General features: G+C 43.1%; 1 protein-coding gene across 1 annotated transcript; it reads left to right on the top strand.

Moving 5' to 3' along the window:
• Window positions 1-1202: 1202 nt before the first annotated feature.
• SGO1 (shugoshin 1) lies at window positions 1203-24531 on the top strand. Its single transcript, XM_088835460.1, has 8 exons — window positions 1203-1455; window positions 3360-3512; window positions 3595-3788; window positions 8135-8229; window positions 9839-9894; window positions 10399-11196; window positions 23943-24126; window positions 24349-24531. The coding sequence occupies exons 1-8, from the start codon at window positions 1308-1310 to the stop codon at window positions 24464-24466; spliced, it is 1746 nt and encodes a 581-aa protein (XP_088691586.1). The 5' UTR covers window positions 1203-1307; the 3' UTR covers window positions 24467-24531.
• Window positions 24532-24784: the final 253 nt, after the last annotated feature.

The raw sequence follows: 24784 nt of genomic DNA, 5'->3' as shown, positions 1-24784 counted from the left end.
ACAGAAAAGAGTGGCTTTAGTACTTTTCCCAGCAAATGGGAAACGCAGAAGGCTAGCATCTCAAGAATTGTGCCCTCTTCTCTCAAGAATAGGGAGACGTTTTTATATTCTCACGAAAGCCCAGCCTTTTTTTGTAGTTTCAAAATGCCACAGTTAGCATCAGGCAACTCAGCAACTGTGACTAGTGTCCCTAAAGTTATAGGCCCATTACCTTCTTTCTGAAATACAGAATGCTACAAGAGAGTCGGACACTACTGAGCGGCTGAACTGAACTGACGAGAGAGAACAGAGGGAGAAGGCCAGGTGCAAAGTATAATCTCCACAGAGTCAAAGAGTACTCCACTTTGTCAAGGACGGGTCCAGCTGCAAATGTCTGTTAGTAGTAACAGCTGAAGAAACCAGCAACATTGTTTAACTCTTGGCAGGTATGTGCCAGAGGCCCTTCACTCATTTCACAGTTCGGTTCAGTCGCTCAGTCGTGTCCGACTCTCCGCGACCCCATGAATCACAGCACGCCAGGCCTCCCTGTCCATCACCAACTCCCGGAGTTCACTCAAACTCATGTCCACAGAGTCAGTATAGACCTAAAAAATACTTAGAAAGTAGAATTGACAGTACTGGGTAACTAATAGGACACGGAAGAGCTAAGGGATGATAAATAATCAGGAAGATTTTCCCAGGCTTCTGGGCAGGTAACTCAATAGATGCTACTGCTATTTTCTGAGGAGCAAAGAGAAAGAACCTGGACCTGAATATTTCAGACGTCTGCAACCTCCCTAACAAAATCCGGTTACTCCAAAAGCTCCTCTCTGTTTCGGCTTGCATATCCCTTTAACTGAAGCTTCCCTGGTGGCTCAGAGGTGAGGAATCCGCCTGCAACGCGGGAGCCCTGGGTCCGATCCCTGGCGAAGGGAACGACCTACCCACTCCAGTACGCTGGCCTGCAGAACCCCACCCCTTTAACGGCCTCCACGCGGTGGGCTGACTGCTTCAGCCGGCAAACCACCACGAAGACTCTTTCCGCCAGAGGGAGCCCTTGCACACGACCTCGAAGATGGGCGGTGGGCCCAGTAAACCGGAAGCTTTTCACTCCCTAAAGTCCCCGCCCCTCAAGGTGTCACGGTGGCTCCGCCCCCTAAACCCCACAGCGGGAGGCCGAAAAGCGCCGGACCACGGACTCCGCCCCGCGGGAAACGGCCGCGGCAGCGCGAAGCCTCAGTCCCCGCGAGATCGCGTCAGGGGTCGCCCCCGAGGGGCGGGGCTCCGTCTACGCCGGGGCGGCTGCCGCGTCACGTGACCGCCAGCCAATGGGCGCGCGCGGCGGAGAGTTTGAACGGGGACGGCGGCGCGAGCCGGCGTCTGAGGCTGTGGTTCCGCAGGTCCCGGCGTGCGCGGCTGGGCCTGCCCGCGGAGTCTGGTGTGAGCAGAGCGACAGCTGTGGCGGAAGCGGCCCAGGTACCGTCCGGGGCGTCCCGCGAGAGGCGGGCCTGCGGGCCTCACGCCCGCCCGCCCCGGCTCCCTCTCCGGGGAGGGGGCCGCGGCTTTCCGGGCCCAGGGGTGTCGCGCCGCGCCGCCCGCCGCGGGGTCTCCCGGCCCTTCTCGTTCGGCGGCCGGAAGCTCGGGCCTGGCGCCGGCCCGCCCGGCGCCCCTCTCCGAGTTCCTCCGCTGTTCGGTGGGGCCTGAACCTCCCGCCTCGCGGAGACCGGGAGGTGGCGCGTTCGCGGGATCTGAAGCCCAGGCTCGAGCGGAGGCGGCCCGCAGGCCGGCAGCCTGAGCAGGTGGCGTCCTTCGCTTTTTCGCTTCCCCCTCTGGAGAAGCCGCACTGGTCGGTCCTCCCGGCAGCCCAGCGGCAGGGACGACGCAGGAGTGAGGCTGGAGAGCTCCCGCCCTGGTGCTGGGGAATCCAGACCCCTAAACCCGAGTCCAGGGCGGCCCTGTCCTGACTTCTCCCGCCCTGCTGGCCGCCACACCCCCTCGTAAGACCGTCGGCCCAGGCGGGAAGGAAACTTCTGACGGGGCTCATCTCCTTTTTAAGTTGACTTAATGTCTGAACGAAACTTTTTAAGATAGACTGTGCTTTTAAAATAATTAAGCCAACTTGCTTAATTACCTAATTTGTCTGGCTCGCAAACATCTCCAGGTTTGAACTAAAGAAACTTCCCTGTGGTTCAGTTCAGTCGCTCAGTCGTGTCCGACTCTCCGCGACCCCGTGAACCACAGCACGCCAGGCCTCCCTGTCCATCACCAACTCCCGGAGTTCACTCAAACTCATGCCCATCGAGTCGGTGATGCCATCCAGCCATCTCATTCTCTGTCGTCCCCTTCTCCTCCCGCCCCCAATCCTTCCCAGCATCAGAGACTTTTCCAGTGAGTCAGCTGGTCGCATGAGGTGGCCAAAGTATTGGAGTTTCAGCTTTAGCATCAGTCCTTCCAATGAATACCCAGGACTGATCTCCTTTAGGATGGACTGGTTGGATCTCCTTGCAGTCCAAGAGACTCTCAAGAGTCTTCTCCAGCACCACAGTTAGGGTGTTTTAAACATCCCACTTAATGTCAGCGCTTTAAAAATAGTAGTTCCCCTGCCTGTCCTTGAAAACATCCCAGTATATATTGTATCTGTATTGGCAGAAAGAAAATATTTAAATGAAATCTACAGTATCTGTATTTAAGAGCCCGGAGGAAAACAAGGAAGGCCTGGAGAAAATACTCAAGAAAATGTAAGGTTCAGGAAAACGTCTGACAAACTCAGGAGATGAAGATGTGCTTTGTAGTGAAAACTTATGTATATAGATTGCCATAGGAAACTAGAATTTTTTTTTGTAATTTGAAGATCTGCAAAGTACAATGTAGAGCAAAAGGTGTTCATGCAAAGTAGTCTGTATTTAGTAGCAAAATACTAATGCCGTCATAGTGCGTAGTAAGCCCCCAGTATTTGTTACAGAATTAATAAGTGGCATATTACAGTCTTTGGGTTGGAAATCATATTGATTAAACTCTGCCTATAAAGTACCTGAGGAAGATAAAATGATGCCACAAACATTAATGCCGTCATAGTGCGTAGTAAGCCCCCAGTATTTGTTACAGAATTAATAAGTGGCATATTACAGTCTTTGGGTTGGAAATCATATTGATTAAACTCTGCCTATAAAGTACCTGAGGAAGATAAAATGATGCCACAAACATTAATGTAATTTAAAAGCTGCAAAATGTAGGTTATTATCAGATTAGCTGTCTACTTTGGACTGATTCTGCAGTTACAAAGCCTCTAATCATTTTTTATGGACAACCTGTGTTTTCAGTTTTGTTTTATATTTGATACCATCCCTTCAAAAATTAAATGATTTCTATTATTTTTAAAGTCCTAGGGCAGAAGATGGCCAAGGAAAGATGCCTCAAAAAGTCTTTTCAAGATAGTCTTGAAGACATAAAGAAACAAATAAAAGAGAAAAGGAGTAAAAATTTGACAGAGATTAAACGAAAGTCTTTGATCTTTGCACCGTGCCAAACAATCAGTAAGAGATTTTCGTGTTTCCTGTACATCACTTTTTAAGGTTAGATTTAATTACTGATAAAAAAATTTTTATTTTCTTTTAGCCAACACTTCAAAAGTGCTAAACTATGAAGACAACAATAGAATGTTAGCCTTAGCTTTGGAAAATGAGAAGTCCAAATTGAAAGAAGCCCACGATGTCATCTTAAAGCTGAGGAGAGAATGTTACTTCCTCAGCTATCAACTATACACACTGAAAAATAAACTTACATCACAACAGACAGAAGAACCTGCTCAGGTATTTTCATCGGGAAGGCTGGATTTCTTAGGAAGATAATGTTAAAGCCATAAATTAGCAATTTAGATCAGTTGTGTTTTTTAAATTAATTATACTGATAGCTCTGTTATTAGTGAATTGGTCAGGACGTCTTTTCTCAGTGCTCTAGCCCCATAGTTGTGTGTGGCCAGTTAAGAACGCTTCAAGGATACTGGTGATGCTCCTATAACTTGCTTCTGAAAGAGTGTAGCAAGACAAGGTATAGAAAAAATAGTTTAGTCTCTTGCGTGGCCAGACCCTTTGAATGGTCAGCAAAATGAGTCAAAGGGAGGGCAAGTAAGCTGAAGGTCTGGAAGTGGTAGTGGAAGCAGAGTAGTCAGGAAGTTTTAATCAGTGCTGTTAATCTTAGCTTTTCTATGGAGTTTTGCTACACCAGTGGTGTTGTGTAAGGACTGCCTTAATTAGGGAGGTGAGAAGTAGTTAAGTGCTTTATGGAGAATCATTTTTATCTACTAGTTGGCTGAATTAGGACAGTTCAGTTCAGTCGCTCAGTCATGTCCAACTCTCCGCAACCCCATGAACTACAGCACACCAGGCCTCCCTGTCCATCACCAACTGCCAGAGTCCACCCAAACCCATGTCCATTGAGTCGATGATGCCATCCAACCATCTCATCTTCTGTCATCCGTCCCCTTTTCCTCCCACCTTTAGTCTTACCCAGCATCAGGGTCTTTTCCATTGAGTCAGTTCTTTGCATCAGGTGGCCAGAGTATGGTAGTTACAGCTTCAGCATCAGTCCCTCCAATGAATATTCAGGACTGATTTCCTTCAGGACAACTATACATTAACTGCCAAAGAAGAAATATCTTGAACATTTTGCTGTCAGCTTTTTAATCTGATGCTGTTTGTGTCTAGGGGTGTATAGACAGGCCAGCCAAAATAACACATGGAGAAAGTTTGGTTTAGGATCTTCCCTGGGTCAGTCTCTCCTCTCATTTTCCCAAAGGCCACTGCCAGGGAAACTCCATGGAGCAGAGGAAGAAGTCAGGTGGGAACACTTAGGTGTCCATCTGTTTGCCACACCAGTGAGGACAGCTGTGCTGGCACCTAGGGCAGCAGAAGCCAGAGCCTAGTGCTTAGGGTTGGGGGGTGCGCTCAAGAAAGGAGTTAAGTCCTCTCTCCACCTAGAGGAGGGGTTGGTGAGAGGGCTCTTGCTTCCCTGCTACTAAGGTCATTCCATATCTTTTCTGTGTATAATACATAGAATATATGTGTATACACACACATGCAATATATGCATTTTAGTATGATAGAGAATTACTATAAAGATTAGATTTTTTTTTCTTTTTAACCTTCGTGTAAGGGTTAGATTATTTTTTTAAAAAAACTTTTTCCCCTCAGAATGTAATCTTTCCTAATTTTCTTTCTTGTTTGGTCAACCGGTGAGGAAAAACATTTCTCCAAAGACATTTGAATCTTCCTCTTCCCTTTTCAGATTTTTGCTGAAATCACACAGAATAGTGTCAAGTGAATTATTCAATAAGATAATCACAAAAACTGGTGAAAAAATTCTTTTATTATAGACCTTTTGACATTTATCAATGATTTTTTAGTATTAAAAGATAGCGTTAGTTGCTAGGTGAAAGTATTCTTAGCATTTAAAACATCAGAGTTTGTTTTCTGCCACGTTTTATGTGTCACTTGCTCTCAACCATCATTGTGTATTTGTGCGTCCTTGTTTATCAAGTCAGTTTGTAGTGATAGAGAAGCTTAAAATGCTTTAATAAGAATGTTTTTATTTCTTGCCTACCAATAATTATCTTACCTTTTAAGGATTAATCAGAAAGTACTAATAGCGTTTCTTAACGTTTTATTCCCTTGGACTGCAAGGAGATCCAACCAGTCCATTCTAAAGGAGATCAGTCCTGGGTGTTCATTGGAAGGACTGATGCTAAAGCTGAAACTCCAATACTTTGGCCACCTCATGCGACCAGTTGACTCACTGGAAAAGTCTCTGATGCTGGGAAGGATTGGGGGCGGGAGGAGAAGGGGACGACAGAGAATGAGATGGCTGGATGGCATCACCGACTCGATGGGCATGTGTTTGAGTGAACTCCGGGAGTTGGTGATGGACAGGGAGGCCTGGTTTGCTGTGATTCATGGGGTCGCAAAGAGTCGGACACGACTGAGCGACTGAACTGAACTTTTATTATGGATCTTGTAAAATTTTATCTCTCTCTGTAGTTAAATATCCTCCTTTACCTTCAGTAATACTAGCTTTAGAACGTTACCTGTATTGGTAATCAACTTAAAACTTTTATAAACAAGATTAAATTTCCAGTTTTATTTCTGATGAACAGTTTCAACCTGTTCATTATAATGTCTGTATATTGTCCGTTAGATTTCATAAAACAACTGCACTGAATTGGAATGACTTTTAAGTGATCAGACTGGGCCTCTTGTTTCCCTGACACACATCTGTTTATACACATCTGCCTGGGTCTGTACCATCTCTCCTTTTCCTTCTGGTGCCATTGGCTGAAGCGTCTGCTCCTGTCCAAGGCCAGTCCCCCGTGAAATCCGATTCCCTTCTCCTCCTCTAGGACTTTGCTCCTGAAAGTCTGCACTCTCATCCAGCATTTATCTCCCTCTACCCAGTTGTCCCCGTTATGTACAAATGTGCTTTAGTGTCTCCCTCACCTTAAGAGGAAAAGAAAATAAACGGAACCTCTCCTGATCTCATTCTGCTCTCTCCTCATTTCTCTGCTTCCATTCACAGGAGAACTTTTCCAAAGAGAACAGAGCACTTACTGTCTTCCCTTCCTCAGCGTCCATTCACGTTTGAACTCTGTGTCAGACTTTCATCCCCACCGTTCTATTGTCACTGTGTATCTGGGTCACCAAAACCTCTGTGTTACCAAAGTCAGTAACTTATAATTAGGTCACTTTTCTTTCTTGTTGGCCTTGAAGTACTACTGTGGTACAGGGATGACTTTGCTGGAAGTACTTTGATCTCAGCTTTCTTACCATCATAACCTCCTTGTTTACCTTTTTGACTGTTCCATGTACATCTCTTTTGCTGGCTTCTTCTTTACTCCTAAACATCAGTTGTCCTAGACCCGTTGTATCCCTTCCCATAGCTTTAAATATTGTCTGCCTGCTGGTGACTTCCAAGTTTGTAGCTCAAGATCTACACACACACCCACACAGTTACTACTTGATATATTCACATAAGTATTTATAAAGGATCTCAAACATACTTCGTACCAAGTATAAACTCTACTTTTTTCCCCTCCCAAAGATACTGTGGACTTCTGCCTCCCTCTCTAAGTCTTGCTCCGCTCCATCAGGCAGCCCAGCTACTTGCTCAAGTCAGAACCGTGCGAAGCTTCCCTCTCGCTCCTTGTCCCTACCTCCACCCCTGTTCAATGTGAGCACACTTTGTTACCCCAAAACCTTCTAGGCTAACCCTTCACAGCTGTAGGATTCAGTCCGAGTGGACACGTCTTGCTTGACTGACACGATGACTTTCTAGCTGCCTGTGCCTTTGGCTCTTTTCAGTCCGTGTTTCACATGGTGATCTGATCGATCTTTTTAAAACTTCGATCATGTTACTTCCCTGCTTAATATTTCAGGGACTCCTCACCACACTTAGACTCCATGCCAGACCCGTGGCCCTCGGGCCCTGCGTCAGCTGGCTGTGTGTGCCCACCTCCTCCTGGTCTTTTCTGTGGTCCCGTGGCCCTCGGGCCCTGCGTCAGCTGGCCTCTGTGTGCCCACCTCCTCCTGGTCTTTTCTGTGGTCCCGTGACCCTCGGGCCCTGCGTCAGCTGGCTGTGTGTGCCCACCTCCTCCTGCTCTTTTCTGTGGTCCCGTGGCCCTCGGGCCCTGCGTCAGCTGGCTGTGTGTGCCCACCTCCTCCTGGTCTTTTCTGTGGTGGTGCTCAGCCCCAGTGGCCTTCTCTCCTAAACACAGCGAGGGTTTTCCTACATCATGGCTTTTGTATTTTCTGTTCCCAGTGCTTCTCCTTCAAGTGGCTGGCTCTTTGCATTTCTTCAGGTTTGAAATGAAAGTCATCCCATCTAAAAGAGCCCTCCAGACATCAGTTACTCTGCCATTTCACCCTGAGTAAATATTTCCTCCATTGCATTTATGACTACTAGCTTTTTTACAGTTTTTCTCCCTATGCTAGACTGTCCGTTTTAAGAGGGCAGTACTTATTCTGTTTTCTAGTTATGGATTCGGTTCCTAGAACAGTCCCTGGCACCATAGCAGACCATCAGTAAGTATCTATTGTTGAATAAATGAATGCTTTGTTGTGAATATTTTGGTTGTACCAGTGTTTTCTTTGTTTTAATACATTAACAGAACCTAGAATTATGTCCCTCTGGAATGGACTCCAAAAGTGGAAAGGACTGCAGTAGTGACAACAACTCCAGAGATTCATTTGTGAAGCATTTACCGTTAGTATCAAATTCATTATTGCTAATACCAATAAATATTTAACTGTGATCATTTGTGAAAGGAAATTAGCATCATACTGACTCAGGTATTTGAAGTCTGATACTCTCTCAAGAATGTATTTAAGAAAACTTGATATGTTGAAATTCTGTCCTATATAGCCACACCAAAGCTTTCTTCTAGTTACTTTTTGATGTCTAGGAATAAGAAGCTTCTCTTGAAGCTTCATTTGTATTTTTCTTGTATCGTGTTTTTATTCTAAGAATTGGATATTCGAATGTTGGTTATTTTGCCAGTAACACAAATAGTCCGGTTTAGAAAAGAAATCTAACAAACTACCATATTTAACAAATTGTCACACTGACTCACTTATCCAGTTCATTCTGAAATACCATCAGACCTCATATACTCCTTCTCTTGAATTAAGGGTAATTTATTTGTTTCCTTATGAATTACTGAAGTAAAATTAGATTAGTCAAATGCACAGATCTTAATTACAGAGTGCAGTAGGTTGGACTAATATACACACCTGTGAACTGAAACCTGGATTAAAGTGCAGAGCATTGCCATTGCTCTGGCCAGGATTTCTCAGCTGAGCCCTGCTGTCTGTTTGGACTGGATCTTCTTTGTTGTGGGCGTGGTCCTAAGCACTGCGGAGCATTTAGCAGCATCCTCAGCCTCAACCCACCAAATGCCAATAGCAACCCCCTCTAATAGTTGTAAGAACCAAAGGTGTGTCTAGACATTGCCAGATATCCTGGGGACCCGGGGGAGAATGGGCAAGTTAACTGTCCCCAGGTGAGAGCTCCTGTCATAAACCATTTCCTTCATGTCCCTTTTGAGTTTGTGCCTTAGTACCCCTCTCCTTGCGGAAGTAATCACTAATATGATTTCTGTCCCCATATTAATTTTAATCATGAATCGTTTTTAAACTGTTGAATGTTAAGATCTGATACAATATTTATGTGATGGCCAAAAAGTAAGATGAGATAATTGAGTTTTTATAAGATTTCTAAAATTGTTATTGATTGGTTGCTATTCGTGTTTCCACAGCTTGTACTTAGGTTTTGATGTCTAGAGGGTAAATTCTGTATAGGAAAAAAAAAAAAGAAAATTAGAATGAAATGGCCATATTAAAGCATAAAAATGGAAATTTCCTATTCCATGAAACAAAGGGACAAATTTTTTTAAAGAAAACGAGTGTTAATTCAGAGGAGTCAGTAGGTAAATGCCACAAAAGTATGTTGTGAGAAGATCACAGCCTGGCTAATGACACCGCAGCCTCCGAAAGAGGCATCCGACTGAGCTTCTTTAATGTAATCAATCTGATTGGCTGTTTCTCCAGTTAAATAAAATGATGAGTTAGGGAAAGTGTTCAGGAGGAACTGTTCAATTTGATGTGTTCCTCCTAGGGGGAGTTGAATATCAGTCATAACAAATCTGCTTCCATGTCATCATAAGTGTTTTTTGGTTTCCTTTGATACAGAACAGATATACTGATTTAGAATGGAATTATGAAATGTTACTAAAAGAAAAAAACTTTGTAGAAAATCTTAAATGCTTTTATTGCATAGCTATTAAGTTTTTTATTTTTTATTGGTACTTTCTAAGGCAAGTTCTTGAGGATGCTGACTGTCCAGGACAAGAAGAATCATTCCAAGTAGAAGGTAATTCAAATGAAAATCTAAAAATACTGTTAAGGCACGATGAGATCTTTGAGAACAAGTAGCAATTAAATTTCTCTAATTTTTGTTTTTTTACCTTTTAAAATCTGCTCATTTGGTATTCTGCTCAAAGCAAATATCTATTTATTTTACACAGAATAACAAAAGAGTTTTAAAGTCCATCCATTTTTATTTTTCCAAATCTGTAGTCAGAAACCTTGGTTACAGCTGTGGCTGCGGTTTACTGAGCCTACTACGTGTTACACTCTGGTACGCTCTTAACATTCACTATCTTACTTAACCCTTGTAACAACCTTGGAATATATAGGTACAGACAGTTAAAGTAAATAGTAAGCTCCCCAGATTTTTATTTATTTAGAGTAAATGGAAAACTACAGAAAGAATTTTCATTAGTTCCATTTTTAACTTTGAATTCTAAGATTCTTAATTTAAATTTTCATAAAGTGAACCTATTTTTCTCGTGTATTATATTTTTTTAATTCTCAGAGCCAGTACCTACTATTTCTCAAGACAGACCGGAATTTGATTTGGATTCAAGTGAAGATAAATCAACTGATATTGTCTTACCTAGAACTATATCTCTCCGTCGTGGTTTAAAGAAATACATTAACAGTCCATGTCAGATTAGTGCTGTGGATGATTTTGGAATCAGTCAGTTGTCAGAGGACTCTTTGGAACTAGAAAGGATTAGATTTGTAGACCCACCAATAATCACACAGATACCTGGAAATGTAGAACAAAGTGTCTGTCGGTACAACAGGAGTCAAATTTACTTGTCACCAAGGCTGATTCACCCAGGACAATCTACCAAAACAAAGAAAGATGTTTATAAATCACAACAAACTAAAAGTAAGCACAGAGGTGCCAAAGAAAGAAAAGGAAAAGAGAAAGCTAACAAAAGGGGGAAATCAAAATCTGTATCAAAGTATAAAGGGAGCAAAAGTGAAAATAAAACTGTTTCCAAAAAAAAGTTGAATGAAGTTGTCACCTCCTGTGACGCTTACAATTTTAATTTGGAAGAAGGTGTTCACCTCACTCCTTTCCGGCAAAAAGTGTGCAATGAGGCTCCAAGAGGAGAAACCGACAGTGCGTCTGAAGGGAGCATCTGTGAGTCAAGCTGTTCAGGAGGCGACTCTGATGACCTCTATGTTCCCACGTGCAAGTCCAGTCCAGATCTCAGCACTGAAGCAACCGGGAGTGCTGTCTCCAGGCCTCGGCCTCAACGAACGCTGAGACGGGGCAGAAAGGAGACAGAGGGCTCGGAGACAGCGGAGACGCCTCCCGGTAAGCAGCCTACTAGTTTGCCTGCACTCTTGATGTCTATGATAAATGATCACTCCTGGTACTTACATACTAGCATTTACCATCTGCTTCTCTGGAGGAGGTTATAGACATACCATCTGTCTCTTTGGGGAAAATTAAATAGTGGGGGACTGGAGGTGGAAACCACAGTGTGTTGCTTTGACATACTTTAAGCTGGTCGCGGAGAGTCGGACACGACTGAGCAACTGAACTATTTAAATTAGCTTCAGTTCCTCTTTCAGAACAAATAGTACTTGTCATGGAAAGAGTGTTTTTACTTTGAGTAAATGAAACCTTCCAAAGCGAGGAAAGTTCTGAAGTTAGGTTGAATTAAAATGCCTATTATGCACTCCCCCGAAACATCCCCCTGAAAATGAAATCGAACTTAAATCCAGCGACCTATGATTTTAATGACTGCTTTATCGTCAACTTGACAGGATCCAGAATTTAATTTTCTATTTAGTGAAGGTGGCCTAATAAGACCAAGAAAACCTTTTCCTCAATTCCTTAGTATTTTATAAGACATGTATAAAACATCTAAAAACTGTGGCTTAGAAAATGTTCTTTTTATTGGTTAGATCAGAAAGTAGCCCAAATATTGACAATACAGCCTGATGCTGCCCACAAAGATTCTCATCTGGGAATTGTATTAATAGTGTGCGAACATCAACAGGCAGGTTTTATCATTCTCAAAATGCTGTTGTGCTGGTTCATTGATCCCCATAACAGCACTATTACGGTTGGTATGATGGTGTTAGTTGTATCTGACTCTTTGTGACCCTGTGAATTGTAGCCCACCAGACTCCTCTATCCATGGGATGCTCCAGGCAAGAATACTGGAGTGGGTTGCCATTCCCTTCTCCAAGGGATCTTCCCTATGGAGGGATCAAACCAATGTCTCCTACATTGCAGGTAGATTCTTTACTGTCTGAGCCACCAAGGAAGCCCCTAGTTAGGTGGTGAAAAGTGAAAGTTGCTCAGTCATGTCTAACTCTTTATGACTCTATGGACTATACAGTCCACAGAGTTCTCCAGGCCAGAATACTGGGGTGGATAGCTGTTCCCTTCTTCAGGGGATCTTCCCAACCCAGGGATCGAACCCAGGTCTCTTGCATTGCAGGCAGATTCTTTACCAGCTCAGCCACCAGGGAAGCCCAGTTAGGTGGTTCAGTTCAGTTGCTCAGTGGTGTCCCAACTCTTTGCGACTCCATGGACTGCAGCACGCCAGGCCTCCCTGTCCATCACCAACTCCCGGAGCTTGCTCAAACTCATGTCCATTGAGTCGGTGATGCCATCCAACCATCTCATCCTCTGTCGTCCCCTTCTCCTCCCACATTCAATCTTTCCCAGCATCAGGGTCTTTTCCAATGAGTCAGTTCTTCGCATCAGGTGGCTAAAGTATTGGAGCTTCAGTTTCAGTGTTAGTCCTTCCAAAGAAGATTCAGGGTTGATTTCCTTTAGAATGGACTGGTTGGATCTCCTTGCAGTCCAAGGGACTCTATAAAGAGTCTTCTCCAGCACCACAGTTCAAAAGCATCAATTCTTTGGCGCTCAGCTTTCTGTATGGTCCAACTCTCACATTCATACATGACTACTGGAAAAAACATAGTCTTGACCATCCGGACCTTCATTGGCAAAGTAATGTCTCTGCTTTTTAATATGCTGTCTAGGTTGGTCATAACTTTTCTTCCAAGGAGTAAGTGTCTTTTAATTTCATGGCTACAGTCACTGTCTGCAGTGATTTTGGAGCCCAAAAAAATAAAGTCTTCCACTGTTTCCCCATTGGTAGCATAAAAATATCTCTTTTAAGAAATATGCTCTAATGATTCTAGAGTAAATCAAACAAGATTGGCCGAATGTTGATAATTTTTGAAACTGGATAAATGGGGACTCATACTGTTGTCTCCATCTTTGTGTACTTAAATTTTTATAGTAAGTTTTTTTTTTCTTTTTCATAATAAGTTTTTAAAGGAAAAAAACACTAGTGTTACGCAGAGTTTGGTCCCCAGACCTTCAGCATCACCTGGAAACTTCTTAGAAAAGCAGAATCTCATGCCATACCCCACATCCTCTATCTTTTTAACAAATTTCCTGGAAGGTTGGTATATGAGTAAAAGTTTTAGAAGCTTTATTCCAGAACATAGCAACTGATCTGATGTTGTTTAACCATAGTTTCCGAACCAAAAGTTGGAATAATTAGCATAGTACAATTTGTTAATGTATGGACAAGAAAGACAGAATATCTGAAACTCAGGTAGCCCTGAACAATGGTTATTAAACATAAAATCATTTTACAGTTAAAGTTTAATTTTTCCTGGGAAAGAGTTTGCTTTTTAAAGCAATTTTAAGAGATTATTTGCCTTGTGGTGTTCTTTCTGTGTGTGGGTACCTGTCTCCCAATATAGATGTAGCTCCAGGTAGAATAACTTGGATGTTTCTGATAGGAAAAACTTCGGGTAACTTTTTAATCTACCAGCTTTATTAGCACACGTGCATGCTCAGTCGTGTTTGACTCTGTGATCCCATGGATTATAGCCTACCAGTCTCCCCTGTCCTTGGGATTCTCCAGGCAGGGATACTGGAGTGGTCGCCGTTTCCTCCTCCAGGGGATACCCAGGGATCGAACCCACATCTCCTACCTTGGCAGGTGGATTCTTTACTACTTGCACCAGCTGGGAAACTTTACTAGAGGGAACCCCGTTTCTCCTGGTTTACACAGAGCCTGTGACTTAGAAGTTCTCTTGTATTTAGTATTTGGTTGGCCAATCAGTTCACTTGGGGTTTTGCGTTAACACTGTGTGGAGAATAGAATGCACTTAAGTGGCTTTCTGAGACCAAGAAATCAGTTGATGATAACCTTTAGAATTGAAAGGGATAGAGACCTGGATAATTCTAAAGAACCAGGTGTGACTAAGTGAAGTTGCATAGTTGCAACTAATTCATTGTGCCCCAGCTGTCATAGAAGAATTTTCATTTGTTTCTTTAAATTTTTAAGAATGTTAAGTTTTAGTAAGCTCTTCACAGCCACAGTAATTATTTCAGTGTTATACTGAGAGGAAAAGATGAACGTTTTTAAAAACCTATATTATAAAATGTTGGGTTTTGTGTACTTAAATTTTTTTGATTGAAAGATACTTGCTTTACAATATTGTACTGGTTTCTGCCATACATCAGCATAAATCATCCACAGGTGTGCACATATCCCCCTCTTGAACCACGTTCGTATCTCTCAACCCACCCCATCCCCTGGGTTGCCACAAAGCCTGGGTGGAGCTCCCCGTGTCGCACAGCGAATCCCCACGGGCGCTCTATTTACATGTGGTGATGTAGGTTTCCATGCTGCTCTCTGAACTCCTCCCACACCGTCCGCAAGTCTGTTCTCTAGTTCTGTCTCCATCGCTGCCCCGCATATGGTTCATCAGTACCACCTTTCTAGATTCCTTACACATGTGTCAATATACAGTATTTCTCTTTCTTACTTCACTCTGTACAGTAGGCTCTAAGCTCGACCACTTCATTAAAACTGACTCAAACCTGTCTTTTTTTAAGGCTGAGTAACTTGCTCCTTGGAAGGAAAGTTATGACCAACCTTGATAGTATATTAAAAAGCAGAGACATTACTTTGCCGACCAAGGTCCGTCTAGTCAAGGCAATGGTTTTTCCCGTGGTCATGTATGGATGTGAGAGTTGGACTGTGAAGAAACCTGATCGCCGAAGAATCGATGCTTTTGAACTGTGGTGTTGGAGAAGACTCTTGAGAGTCCCTTATACTGCAAGGAGATCCAACCAGTCCATTCTAAAGGAGATCAATCCTGGATGTTCATTGGAGGGACTGATGCTAAAGCTGAAACTCCAATACTTTGGCCACCTCATGAGACGAGTTGACTCACTGGAAAAGACTCTGATGCTGGGAAAGGTTGGGGGCGGGAGGAGAAGGGGACGACCGAGAATGAGATGGCTGGATGGCATCACCGACTCTGTGGACATGAGTTTGAGTGTACTCCGGGAGTTGGTGATGGACAGGGAGGCCTGGCGTGCTGTGATTCATGGGGTCGCGGAGAGTCGGACACGACTGAGCGACTGAACTGAACTGAACTGAACTGAACTTTGAATAGTATCAGTCACTTCAGTTCAGTCGCTCAGTTGTGTCAGACTCTTTGCAACCCCATGAATCACAGCACATCAGGCCTCCCTGTCCATCACCAACTCCCGGAGTCTACCCAAACCCACGTGCATCGAGTCGGTGATGCTATCCAGCCATCTCATCCTCTATCGTCCCCTTCTCCTCCTGTCCCCAATCCCTCCCAGCATTAGGGTCTTTTCCAATGAGTCAACTCTTCTCATGAGGTGGCCAAAGTATTGGAGTTTCAGCCTCAGCATCAGTCCTTCCAATGAACACCCAGGACTGATCTCCTGTAGAATGGACTGGTTGGATCTTCTTGCAGTCCAAAGGACTCTCAAGAGTTTTCTCCAGCACCACAGTTCAAAAGCATCAGTTCTTCGATGCTCAGCTTTCTTCACAGTCCAACTCTCACATCCATACACGACCACTGGAAAAACCATAGCCTAGACTAGACGGACCTTGGTTGGCAAAGTAATGTCTCTGCTTTTTAATATGCTATCTAGGTTGGACATAACTTTCCTTCCAAGGAGTTAGCGTCTTCTAATTTCATGGCTGCAGTCAGCATCTGCAGTGATTTTGGAGCCCCAAAAAATAAAGTCTGACACTGTTTCCACTGTTTCCCCATCTATTTCCCACGAAGTGATGGGACCAGATGCCATGATCTTAGTTTTCTGAATGTTGAGCTTCAAGCCAACCTTTTCACTCTCCTCTTTCACCTTCATCAAGAGGCTTTTGAGTTCCTCTTCACTTTCTGCCATAAGGGTGGTGTCATCTGCATATCTGAGGTTATTGATATTTCTCCTGGCAATCTTGATTCCAGCCTACGCTTCTTCCAGCCCAGCATTCCTCATGATGTACTCTGCATAGAAGTTAAATAAGCAGGGTGACAATATACAGCCTTGACGTACTCCTTTTCCTATTTGGAACCAGTCTGTTGTTCTATGTCCAGTTCTAACTGTTGCTTCCTGACCTGCATACAGGTTTCTCAAGAGGCAGGTCAGGTGGTCTGGTATTCCCATCTCTTTTAGAATTTTCCACAGTTTATGGTGATCCACACAGTCAAAGGCTTTGGCATAGTCAATGAAGCAGAAATAGATGTTTTTCTGGAACTCTCTTGCTTTTTCCATGATCCGGCGGATGTTAGTGATTTGATTTCTGCCTTTTCTAAAACATCTGGAACATCTGGAAGTTCACGGTTCACATATTACTGAAGCCTGGTTTGGAGAATTTTGACCATTACTAGCGTGTGAGATGAGTGCAATTGTGCAGTAGTTTGAGCATTCTTTGGCATTGCCTTTCTTTGGGATTGGAATGAAGACTGACCTTTTCCAGTCCTGTGGCCACTGCTGAGTTTTCCCAATTTCCTGGCATATTGAGTGTAGCACTTTCACAGCATCATCATGTACCACAATTTCTGCATCCATTCATCTGTTGATGAACATCTAGGCTGCTTCCATGTCCCAGCTATTGTAAATAGTGCTGCAGTGACATTGGGGTATAAGCATCTCTTTCCCAATTATGGTTTTCTCAGGGTGTAGCCCAGTGGTGGGATTGCTGGATCATATGGTAGTTCTATTCCTAGTTTTTAAAGCAAACTCCATACTGTTCTTTGTATGTGGCTCTATCGGTTTACATTCCCAACAGTGCAAGAGAGTTCCCTTTTCTCCACATCTCTGCAGAATTTATTGGTTGTATATTTTTAAATGATGGCCATTCTGACTGGTGTGCAGTGATACCGCATTGTAGTTTTGATTTGCATTTCTCTAATAATGAGCATTTGTGCAGCAGTTTGAGCATTCTTTGGCATTGCTTTTCTTTGGGATTGGAATAAAAACAAAACTTTTCCAGTCCTGTGGCCACTGCTGAGTTTTCCAAATTTGCTGGCATATTGAGTGCAGCACTTTCACAGCATCATCTTTCAGGATTTGAAATAGCTCAACGGAATTCCATCACCTCCACTAGCTTTGTTCATAGTGATGCTTTCTAAGGCCCACTTGACTTCACATTCCAAGATGTCTGGCTCTAGGTGAGTGATCACACCATCGTGATTATCTTGGTCATGATGATCTTTTTTGTACAGTTTTTCTGTGTATTCTAGCCACCTCTTCTTAATAGCTTCTGCTTCTGTTAGGTCCATACCATTTCTGTCCTTTATCGAGCCCATCTTTGCATGAAATGTTCCCTTGGTATCTCTAATTTTCTTGGAGATCTCTAGTCTTTCCTATTCTGTTTATTTACTCTATTTCTTCACATTGATCACTGAGGAAGGCTTTCTTATCTCTCCTTGCCTTTCTTTGGAACTCTGCATTCAGATGCTTATATCTTTCCTTTTCTCCTTTGCTTTTCACTTCTCTTCTTTTCACAGCTATTTGTAAGGCCTCCTCAGACAGCCATTTTGCTTTTTTGCATTTCTTTTCCATGGGGATGGTCTTGGTCCCTGTCTCCTTTACAATGTCACGAACCTCCATCCAGAGTTCATCAGGCACTCTATCTATCAGATCTAGTCCCTTAAATCTATTTCTCACTTCCACTGTATAATCATAAGGGATTTGATTTAGGTCATACCTGAATGGTCTAGTGGTTTTCCCTAATTTCTTCAATTTAAGTCTGAATTTGGCAATAAGGAGTTCATGATCTGAGCCACAGTCAGCTCCTGGTCTTGTTTCTGCTGACTGTATACAGCTTCTCCATCTTTGGCTGCAAAGAATATAATCAGTCTGATTTCGGTATTGACCATCTGGTGATGTTCATGTGTAGAGTCTTCTCTTGTGTTGTTGAAAGAGGGTGTTAGCTATGACCAGTGCGTTCTCTTGGCAAAACTCTATTAAAATCATGCTCAAAATTCTCCAAGCCAGACTTCAACAATACATGAACCATGAACTTCCACATATTCAAGCTGGTTTTAGAAAAGGCAGAGGAACCAGAGATCAAATTGCAACATCCGCTGGATCATGGAAAAAGCAGGAGAGTTCCAGAAAAACATCTATTTCTGCTTTATTGACTATGCCCAAGCCTTTGACTGTGTGGATCACCATAAACTGTGGGAAATTCTGAAAGAGATGGGAATACCAGATCATCTGACCTGCCTCTTGAGAAAGCTGTAAGCAGGTCAGGAAGCAACAGTTAGAACTGGACATGGAACAACAGACTGGTTCCAAATAGGAAAAGCAGTACGTCAAGGCTGTATATTGTCACCCTGCTTGTTTAGTATATATGCAGAGTGCATCACGAGGAATGCTGGGCTGGAAGAAGCACAAGCTGGAATCAAGATTGCCAGGAGAAATATCAATAACCTCAGATATGCAGACGGAGAAGGCAATGGCAAGCCACTCCAGTACTCTTGCCTAGAAAATCCCATGGATGGAGGAGCTTGGTAGGCTACAGTCCATGGGGTCGCTAAGGGTCGGACACGACTGAGCAACTTCACTTTCACTTTGCACTTTCACACATTGGAGAAGGAAATGGCAACCCACTCCAGTGTTCTTGCCTGGAGAATTCCAGGGACGGGGGAGCCTGGTGGGCTTCCGTCTATGGGGTCACACAGAGTCGGCCACGATTGAAGTGACTTAGCAGCAGCAGCAGTAGCAGCAGATATGCAGATGATACCACCCTTATGGCAGAAAGTGAAGAGGAACTTAAAAAAGCCTCTTGATGAAAGTGAAGGAGGAGAGTGAAAAAATTGGCTTGAAGCTCAACATTCAGAAAGCTAAGATCATGGCATCTGGTCCCATCACTTCATGGGAAATAGATGGGGAAACAGTGTCAGAGTTTATCTTTTTGGGCTCCAAAATCACTGCGGATAGTGATTGCAGCCATGAAATTAAAAGATGCTTATTCCTTGAAAGGAAAGTTATGACCAACCTAGATGGCATATTGAAAAGCAGAGACATTACTTTGCCAACCAAGGTTCGTCTAGTCAAGGCTATGGTTTTTCCAGTGGTCATGTATGGATGTGAGTGTTGGACTGTGAAGAAAGTTGATCGCCGAAGAATTGATGCTTTTGAACTGTGGTGTTGGAGAAGACTCTTGAGAGTCCCTTGGACTGCAAGGAGATCCAACCATTCCATTCTAAGGGAGATCGGTCCTAGGTGTTCATTGCAAGGACTGATGCTAAAGCTGAAACTCCAATACTTTGGCTACCTCATGCAAAGAGTTGACTCACTGGAAAAGACTGATGATGGGAGGGATTGGGGACAGGAGGAGAAGCGGACGACAGAGAATGAGATGGCTGGATGGCATCACCAACTCGATAGACATGAGTTTGAGTGAACTCTGGGAGTTGATGGACAGGGAGGCCAGGCGTGCTGTTATTCATGGGGTCGCAAAGAGTCGGATACTACTGAGGGATTGAACTGAACTGAACCAAATAATGCGCATTGTCGAGCATCTTTTCATGTGTTTGTTGGCCATCTGTTTATGTCGTCTTTTGAAAAAAGTCTGTTTAGGTCCTCTGTTTGTTTTTCTGGTATTGAGCTGTGTGAGTTGCTTGTATAGTTTGCAGATTAATCTTTTGTCAGTTGTTTTGTTTGCAATTATTTTTTCTCATTCTGAGGGTTGTCTTTTAATCTTGTTTATCGTTTCTGTTGCTATGCCTTTTGGAGGGCTTCCCTGGTAGCTCAGCTGGTAAAGAATCCGCCTGCAAATCAGGCTACCCTGGTTCGATTCCTGGGTCAGGAAGATCCCTTGGAGAAGGGATAGGCTACCCACTCCAGTATTCTTGGGCTTCCCTGGTGGCTCAGCTGGTAAAGACTCTGCCTGCAGTTCGGGAGACCCGGGTTCAATCCCTGGGTTGGGAAGATCCCCTGGAGAATGGAATGGTTACCCACTCCAGTATTCTGGCCTGGAGAACTCCATAGGGTCACAAAGAGTCAGACACAACTGAGTGACTCACTTTGCTGTGGGAAAGCTTTTAAGTTTTATTCAGTCCCATTTTTTTACTTTAGTTATTTCTATTACTCTAGGAGGTAGATCACAGAGGATCTTGCTGTGATATATGTCAATGAGTGTACTGCCTATTTTTGCTCTAAGAGCTTTATAGTTTCTGGCCTTATTTTTAAATCTTTAATCTGTTTTATTTTTTGTGTATGGTATTAGACGGGCTTCCCTGGTGACTCAGAAAAAAAGAATCTGCCTGCAAGGCTCTGAGAGACCTGGATTTGATCCCTGTGTCAGGGAGATCCCCTGGAGAAGGAAATGGCAGAGCACTCCAGTGTTCTTGCTTGGAGAGTCCCACGGACAGATGGTATTAGAGAGTGTTCTAGGTTCATTCTCTCACATGTAGCTGTCCAGTTTCCCAGCACCACTTACTGAAGAGGCTCTTTTCTCTATTGTGTATTCTTGCCTCCTTTGTCAAAAAAAGGTACCCATAGGTGCATAGGTTTGTCTGTGGGCTTTCTATCTTGTTCCATTGTTCTACATTTCTTTTTCTTGTGCCAGTACCATATTGGCTTGATGACTGTAGTTTTGCAGTATAGTCTGAAGTCAGGAAGGTTGATTCTTCCAGTTCCATTCTTCTTTCTCAAGATGGCTTTGGCTATTTTTAGGGACTTTTGTGTTTCCATATAAATTGTGAAATTTTTTGTTCTAGTTCTTTTAAAATCCAATTGGTAGTTTGATTAGGGATTGCATTGAATCTGTACATTACTTTGGGTAGTATAGTCATCTTTCACAATATTGTTCTTCTGATCCAAGAACATGGTGTCTCTCTCCATATGTTTCTGTCATATTTGATTTCATTCATCAGTGTTTTACAGTTTTCTGCATACAGGTCTTTTGTCTCCTTCAGTTCAGTTCAGTTCGGTCACTCAGTCGTGTCCAGCTCTTTGCAACCCCATGAAACACAGCACGCCAGGCCTTCCTGTCCGTTACCAACTCCCAGAGTTCAGTCAAACCCATGTGCATCAAGTCGGTGATGCCATCCAGCCATCTCATTCTCTGTCGTCCCCTTCTCCTCCTGCCCCCAATCCCTCCCAGCATCAGGGTCTTTTACAGTGAGTCAGCTCTTCTCATGAGGTGGCCAAACTATTGGAGCTTCTGCTTTAGCACCAGTCCTTCCAATGAACACCCAGGATTGATCTCCTTTAGAATGGACTGGTTCGATCTTCTTGCAGTCCAAGGGACTCTCAAGAGTCTTCTCCAACACCACAGTTCAAAAGCATCAATTCTTCAGCGATCAGCTTTCTTCATAGTCCAACTCTCACATCCATACATGACCACGGGAAAAACCATAGCCTTGACTAGACGGACCTTGGTTGGCAAAGTAATGTCTCTGCTTTTTAATATGCTACCTAGGTTGGACATAACTTTCCTTCCAAGGAGTAAGCGTCTTCTAATTTCATGGCTGCAGTCAGCATCCGCAGTGATTCTGGAGCCCAAAAAAATAAAGTCTGACACTGTTTCCACTGTTTCCCCATCTATTTTCCACGAAGTGATGGGACCAGATGCCATGATCTTAGTTTTCTGAATGTTGAGCTTCAAGCCAACCTTTTCACTCTCCTCTTTCACTTTCATCAAGAGGCTTTTGAGTTCCTCTTCACTTTCTGCCATAAGGGTGGTGTCATCTGCATATCTGAGATTATTGATATTTCTCCTGGCAATCTTGATTCCAGCTTGTGCTTCTTCCAGCCCAGCGTTCCTCATGATGTACTCTGCATAGAAGTTAAATAAGCAGGGTGACAATATACAGCCTTGACGTACTCCTTTTCCTATTTGGAACCAGTCTGTTGTTCTATGTCCTGTTCTAACTGTTGCTCCCTGACCTGCATACAGGTTTCTCAAGGGGCAGGTCAGGTGGTCTGGTATTCCCATCTCTTTCAGAATTTTCCACAGTTTCTTATGATCCACACAGTCAAAGGCTTTGGCATAGTCAATGAAGCAGAAATAGATGTTTTTCTGGAACTCTCTTGCTTTTTCCACGATCCAGCGGATGTTGGCAGTTTGATCTCTGGTTCCTCTGCCTTTTCTAAAACCAGCTTGAACATCTGGAAGTTCGCGGTTCATGTATTGCTGAAGCCTGACTTGGAGAATCTTGAGCATGACTTTACTAGCGTGTGAGATGAGTGCAATTGTTCGGTAGTTTGAGCATTCTTTGGCATTGCCTTTCTTTGGGATTGGAATGAAGACTGACCTTTTCCAGTCCTGTGGCCACTGCTGAGATTTCCCAGTTTGCTGGCATATTGAGTGCAGCACTTTCACAGCATCATCTTTCAGGATTTGAAATAGCTCAACTGGAATTCCGTCACCTCCACTAGCTTTGTTCGTAGTGATGCTTTCTAAGGCCCACTTGACTTCACATTCCAAGATGTCTGGCTCTAGGTGAGTGATCACACCATCGTGATTATCTTGGTCATGATGATCTTTTTTGTACAGTTTTTCTGTGTATTCTAGCCACCTCTTCTTAATAGCTTCTGCTTCTGTTAGGTCCATACCATTTCTATCCTTTATTGAGCCCATCTTTGCATGAAATGTTCCCTTGGTATCTCCAATTTTCTTGAAGCGATCTCTGTCTTTCCTATTCTGTTGTTTTCCTCTATTTCTTTGCACTGATCGCTGAGGAACGCTTTCTTATCTCTCCTTGCTATTCTTTGGAACTCTGCATTCAGATGCTTATATCTTCCCTTTTCTCCTTTGCTTTTCGTTTCTCTTCTTTTCCCAGCTATTTTTAAGGCCTCCTCAGACAGCCATTTTGCTTTTTTGCATTTCTTTTCCATGGGGATGGTCTTGGTCCCTGTCTCCTGCACAGTGTCACGAACCTCCGTCCATAGTTCATCAGGTACTCTATCTATCACGTAAGTTTATTCCTAGGTATTTTTTTTGTTGCAGTGGTGAATGGAATTGTTTCCTTAATTTCTCTTTCTGATTTTTCATTGTGTGTATGAATGCAAGGTATTTCTGTGCTAGTTTTTTATCCTGCAACTTTCTGTATTCATTGATTAGTTCTAGTAATTTTCTGGTGGAATCTTTAGGATTTTCTATGTATAGTATCATCTCCCTGCAAATAGAGTTTTACTTCTTTTCTGATTTGGGTTTATTTCTTTTTCCTCTCTGATTGCTGTGGCCAGGACTTCCAAAAGTACGTTGAATAATCATGGCAAGAATGGGTAGCCTGTCTCATTCCCGATATTAGAGGAAATGCTTTCTTCAAGTTTCTCACTGTTGAGAATAATGTTTGCTGTGGGTTTGTTGTATATGGCCTTTATTATGTTGAAGTATGTTCCTTCTAAGTCTGCTTTCTGGAGAGTGTTTTATCGTAAATGGGTTGCCATTTCCTCCTCCAGGGGCTCTCCTCCACCCAGCGATTGAACCTGCGTCTCCTGCATTACAGGAGCCACCGGGGAAGCCCTGATCCTTTCAGTGTATTGTTGGATTCTGTTTGCTAGAATTTTGTTGAGGATTTTTGCATCTATGTTCATCAGTGATATTGGCCTGTAATTTTCTTTTTATGACATCTTTGTCTGATTTTGGTGTCAGGGTGAGGATGGCCTTGTAGAATGAGTTTGGGAGTTTTCCTTCCTCTGCAGATTTTGATGCATTTAAGGTGTGTAAGCACATAGTTTTAGTCCCTGTTTGTTTTTTGGACTGTACTCAGTGAAATTTGTTTTTGTAGGTGAGACTGTCCAGTCACCTCCGTTTAGCCTGAAGGATATCACAAATGTCCCTTTGCATCCTGTGGTGGAAACCAGAAAGCTTTCTCTTTCTCCAAAAAAGAATGTAGAAAGCCCACCAGTGTCGTTACGCAAACGTCGGTGCACAGCCGCCATCGTGAACTATAAGGAGCCCACACTCGCTTCGTGAGTACTCGGCTTGTGGGAACTCACTTTTAATCACACACCTGGGAGAGTAAGTTTATAGAGCTTCATTAAAGGGTGAGCCTTATTGGAAATACACCATTTTGATGAAAAACTGAAGTGAGAATATTAACAATGGCATGGTCTACAATAAATTTAAACTGAAGAGTAAGTTAGTGTTGGGATGCGTATAATCATGCTTAAGAGTTCTCTTTACTCTTACAGGAAACTGAGAAGAGGGGACCCTTTTACAGATTTGTGTTTCTTGAATTCGCCTATTTTCAAGCAGAAAAAAGATTCCAGACTGTGTTCTAAAAACAAAAGTGTGAAGCAAGTACAATGAAGCCTGTGTTAGATGCTATTGAAATTCATCCTACACCCGCTTCTGTGGCGCCAAGAGGGAATCTGTAAACTAGTATTCAAATGGTTGAACTATTGCCGTAGAATATTCTCTTGACAAGACTGTAGATCATAAACATGTCTTGAAAACTGTACTTCAGAAGTGATGTGTCTTAAACCTTTGATACATTTGATTTATTTTTCTTCTAGCTATAAATAATTGCACTGAAGCACTATCATAGTTTAGATTTTTTTATATTGCCTAAAACTTAATTGATGTATCTTATACCAACATTGGAAAATCAATCATGTTTCTTCAAAT

The sequence above is a fragment of the Moschus berezovskii genome, chromosome 1 (assembly GCF_049115385.1).
Source record: "Moschus berezovskii isolate FMDL1 chromosome 1, NW_MosBer_1.0, whole genome shotgun sequence".
Lineage (NCBI taxonomy): Eukaryota > Metazoa > Chordata > Mammalia > Artiodactyla > Moschidae > Moschus > Moschus berezovskii.
Note: the sequence above shows the minus strand (reverse complement) of the source record. Positions and strands in the feature narration are given on the sequence as shown.

Bases quoted from the DNA above. Each gene is read 5' to 3' on its own strand.
- SGO1 (XM_088835460.1), top strand. From the start codon at position 1,308: ATGGGCGCGCGCGGCGGAGAGTTTGAACGGGGACGGCGGCGCGAGCCG. The intron at 3,789-8,134 runs GTATTTTCATCG...ATACATTAACAG, and splicing joins AGACAGAAGAACCTGCTCAG to AACCTAGAATTATGTCCCTC. The intron at 9,895-10,398 runs GTAATTCAAATG...TTTAATTCTCAG, and splicing joins AGAATCATTCCAAGTAGAAG to AGCCAGTACCTACTATTTCT.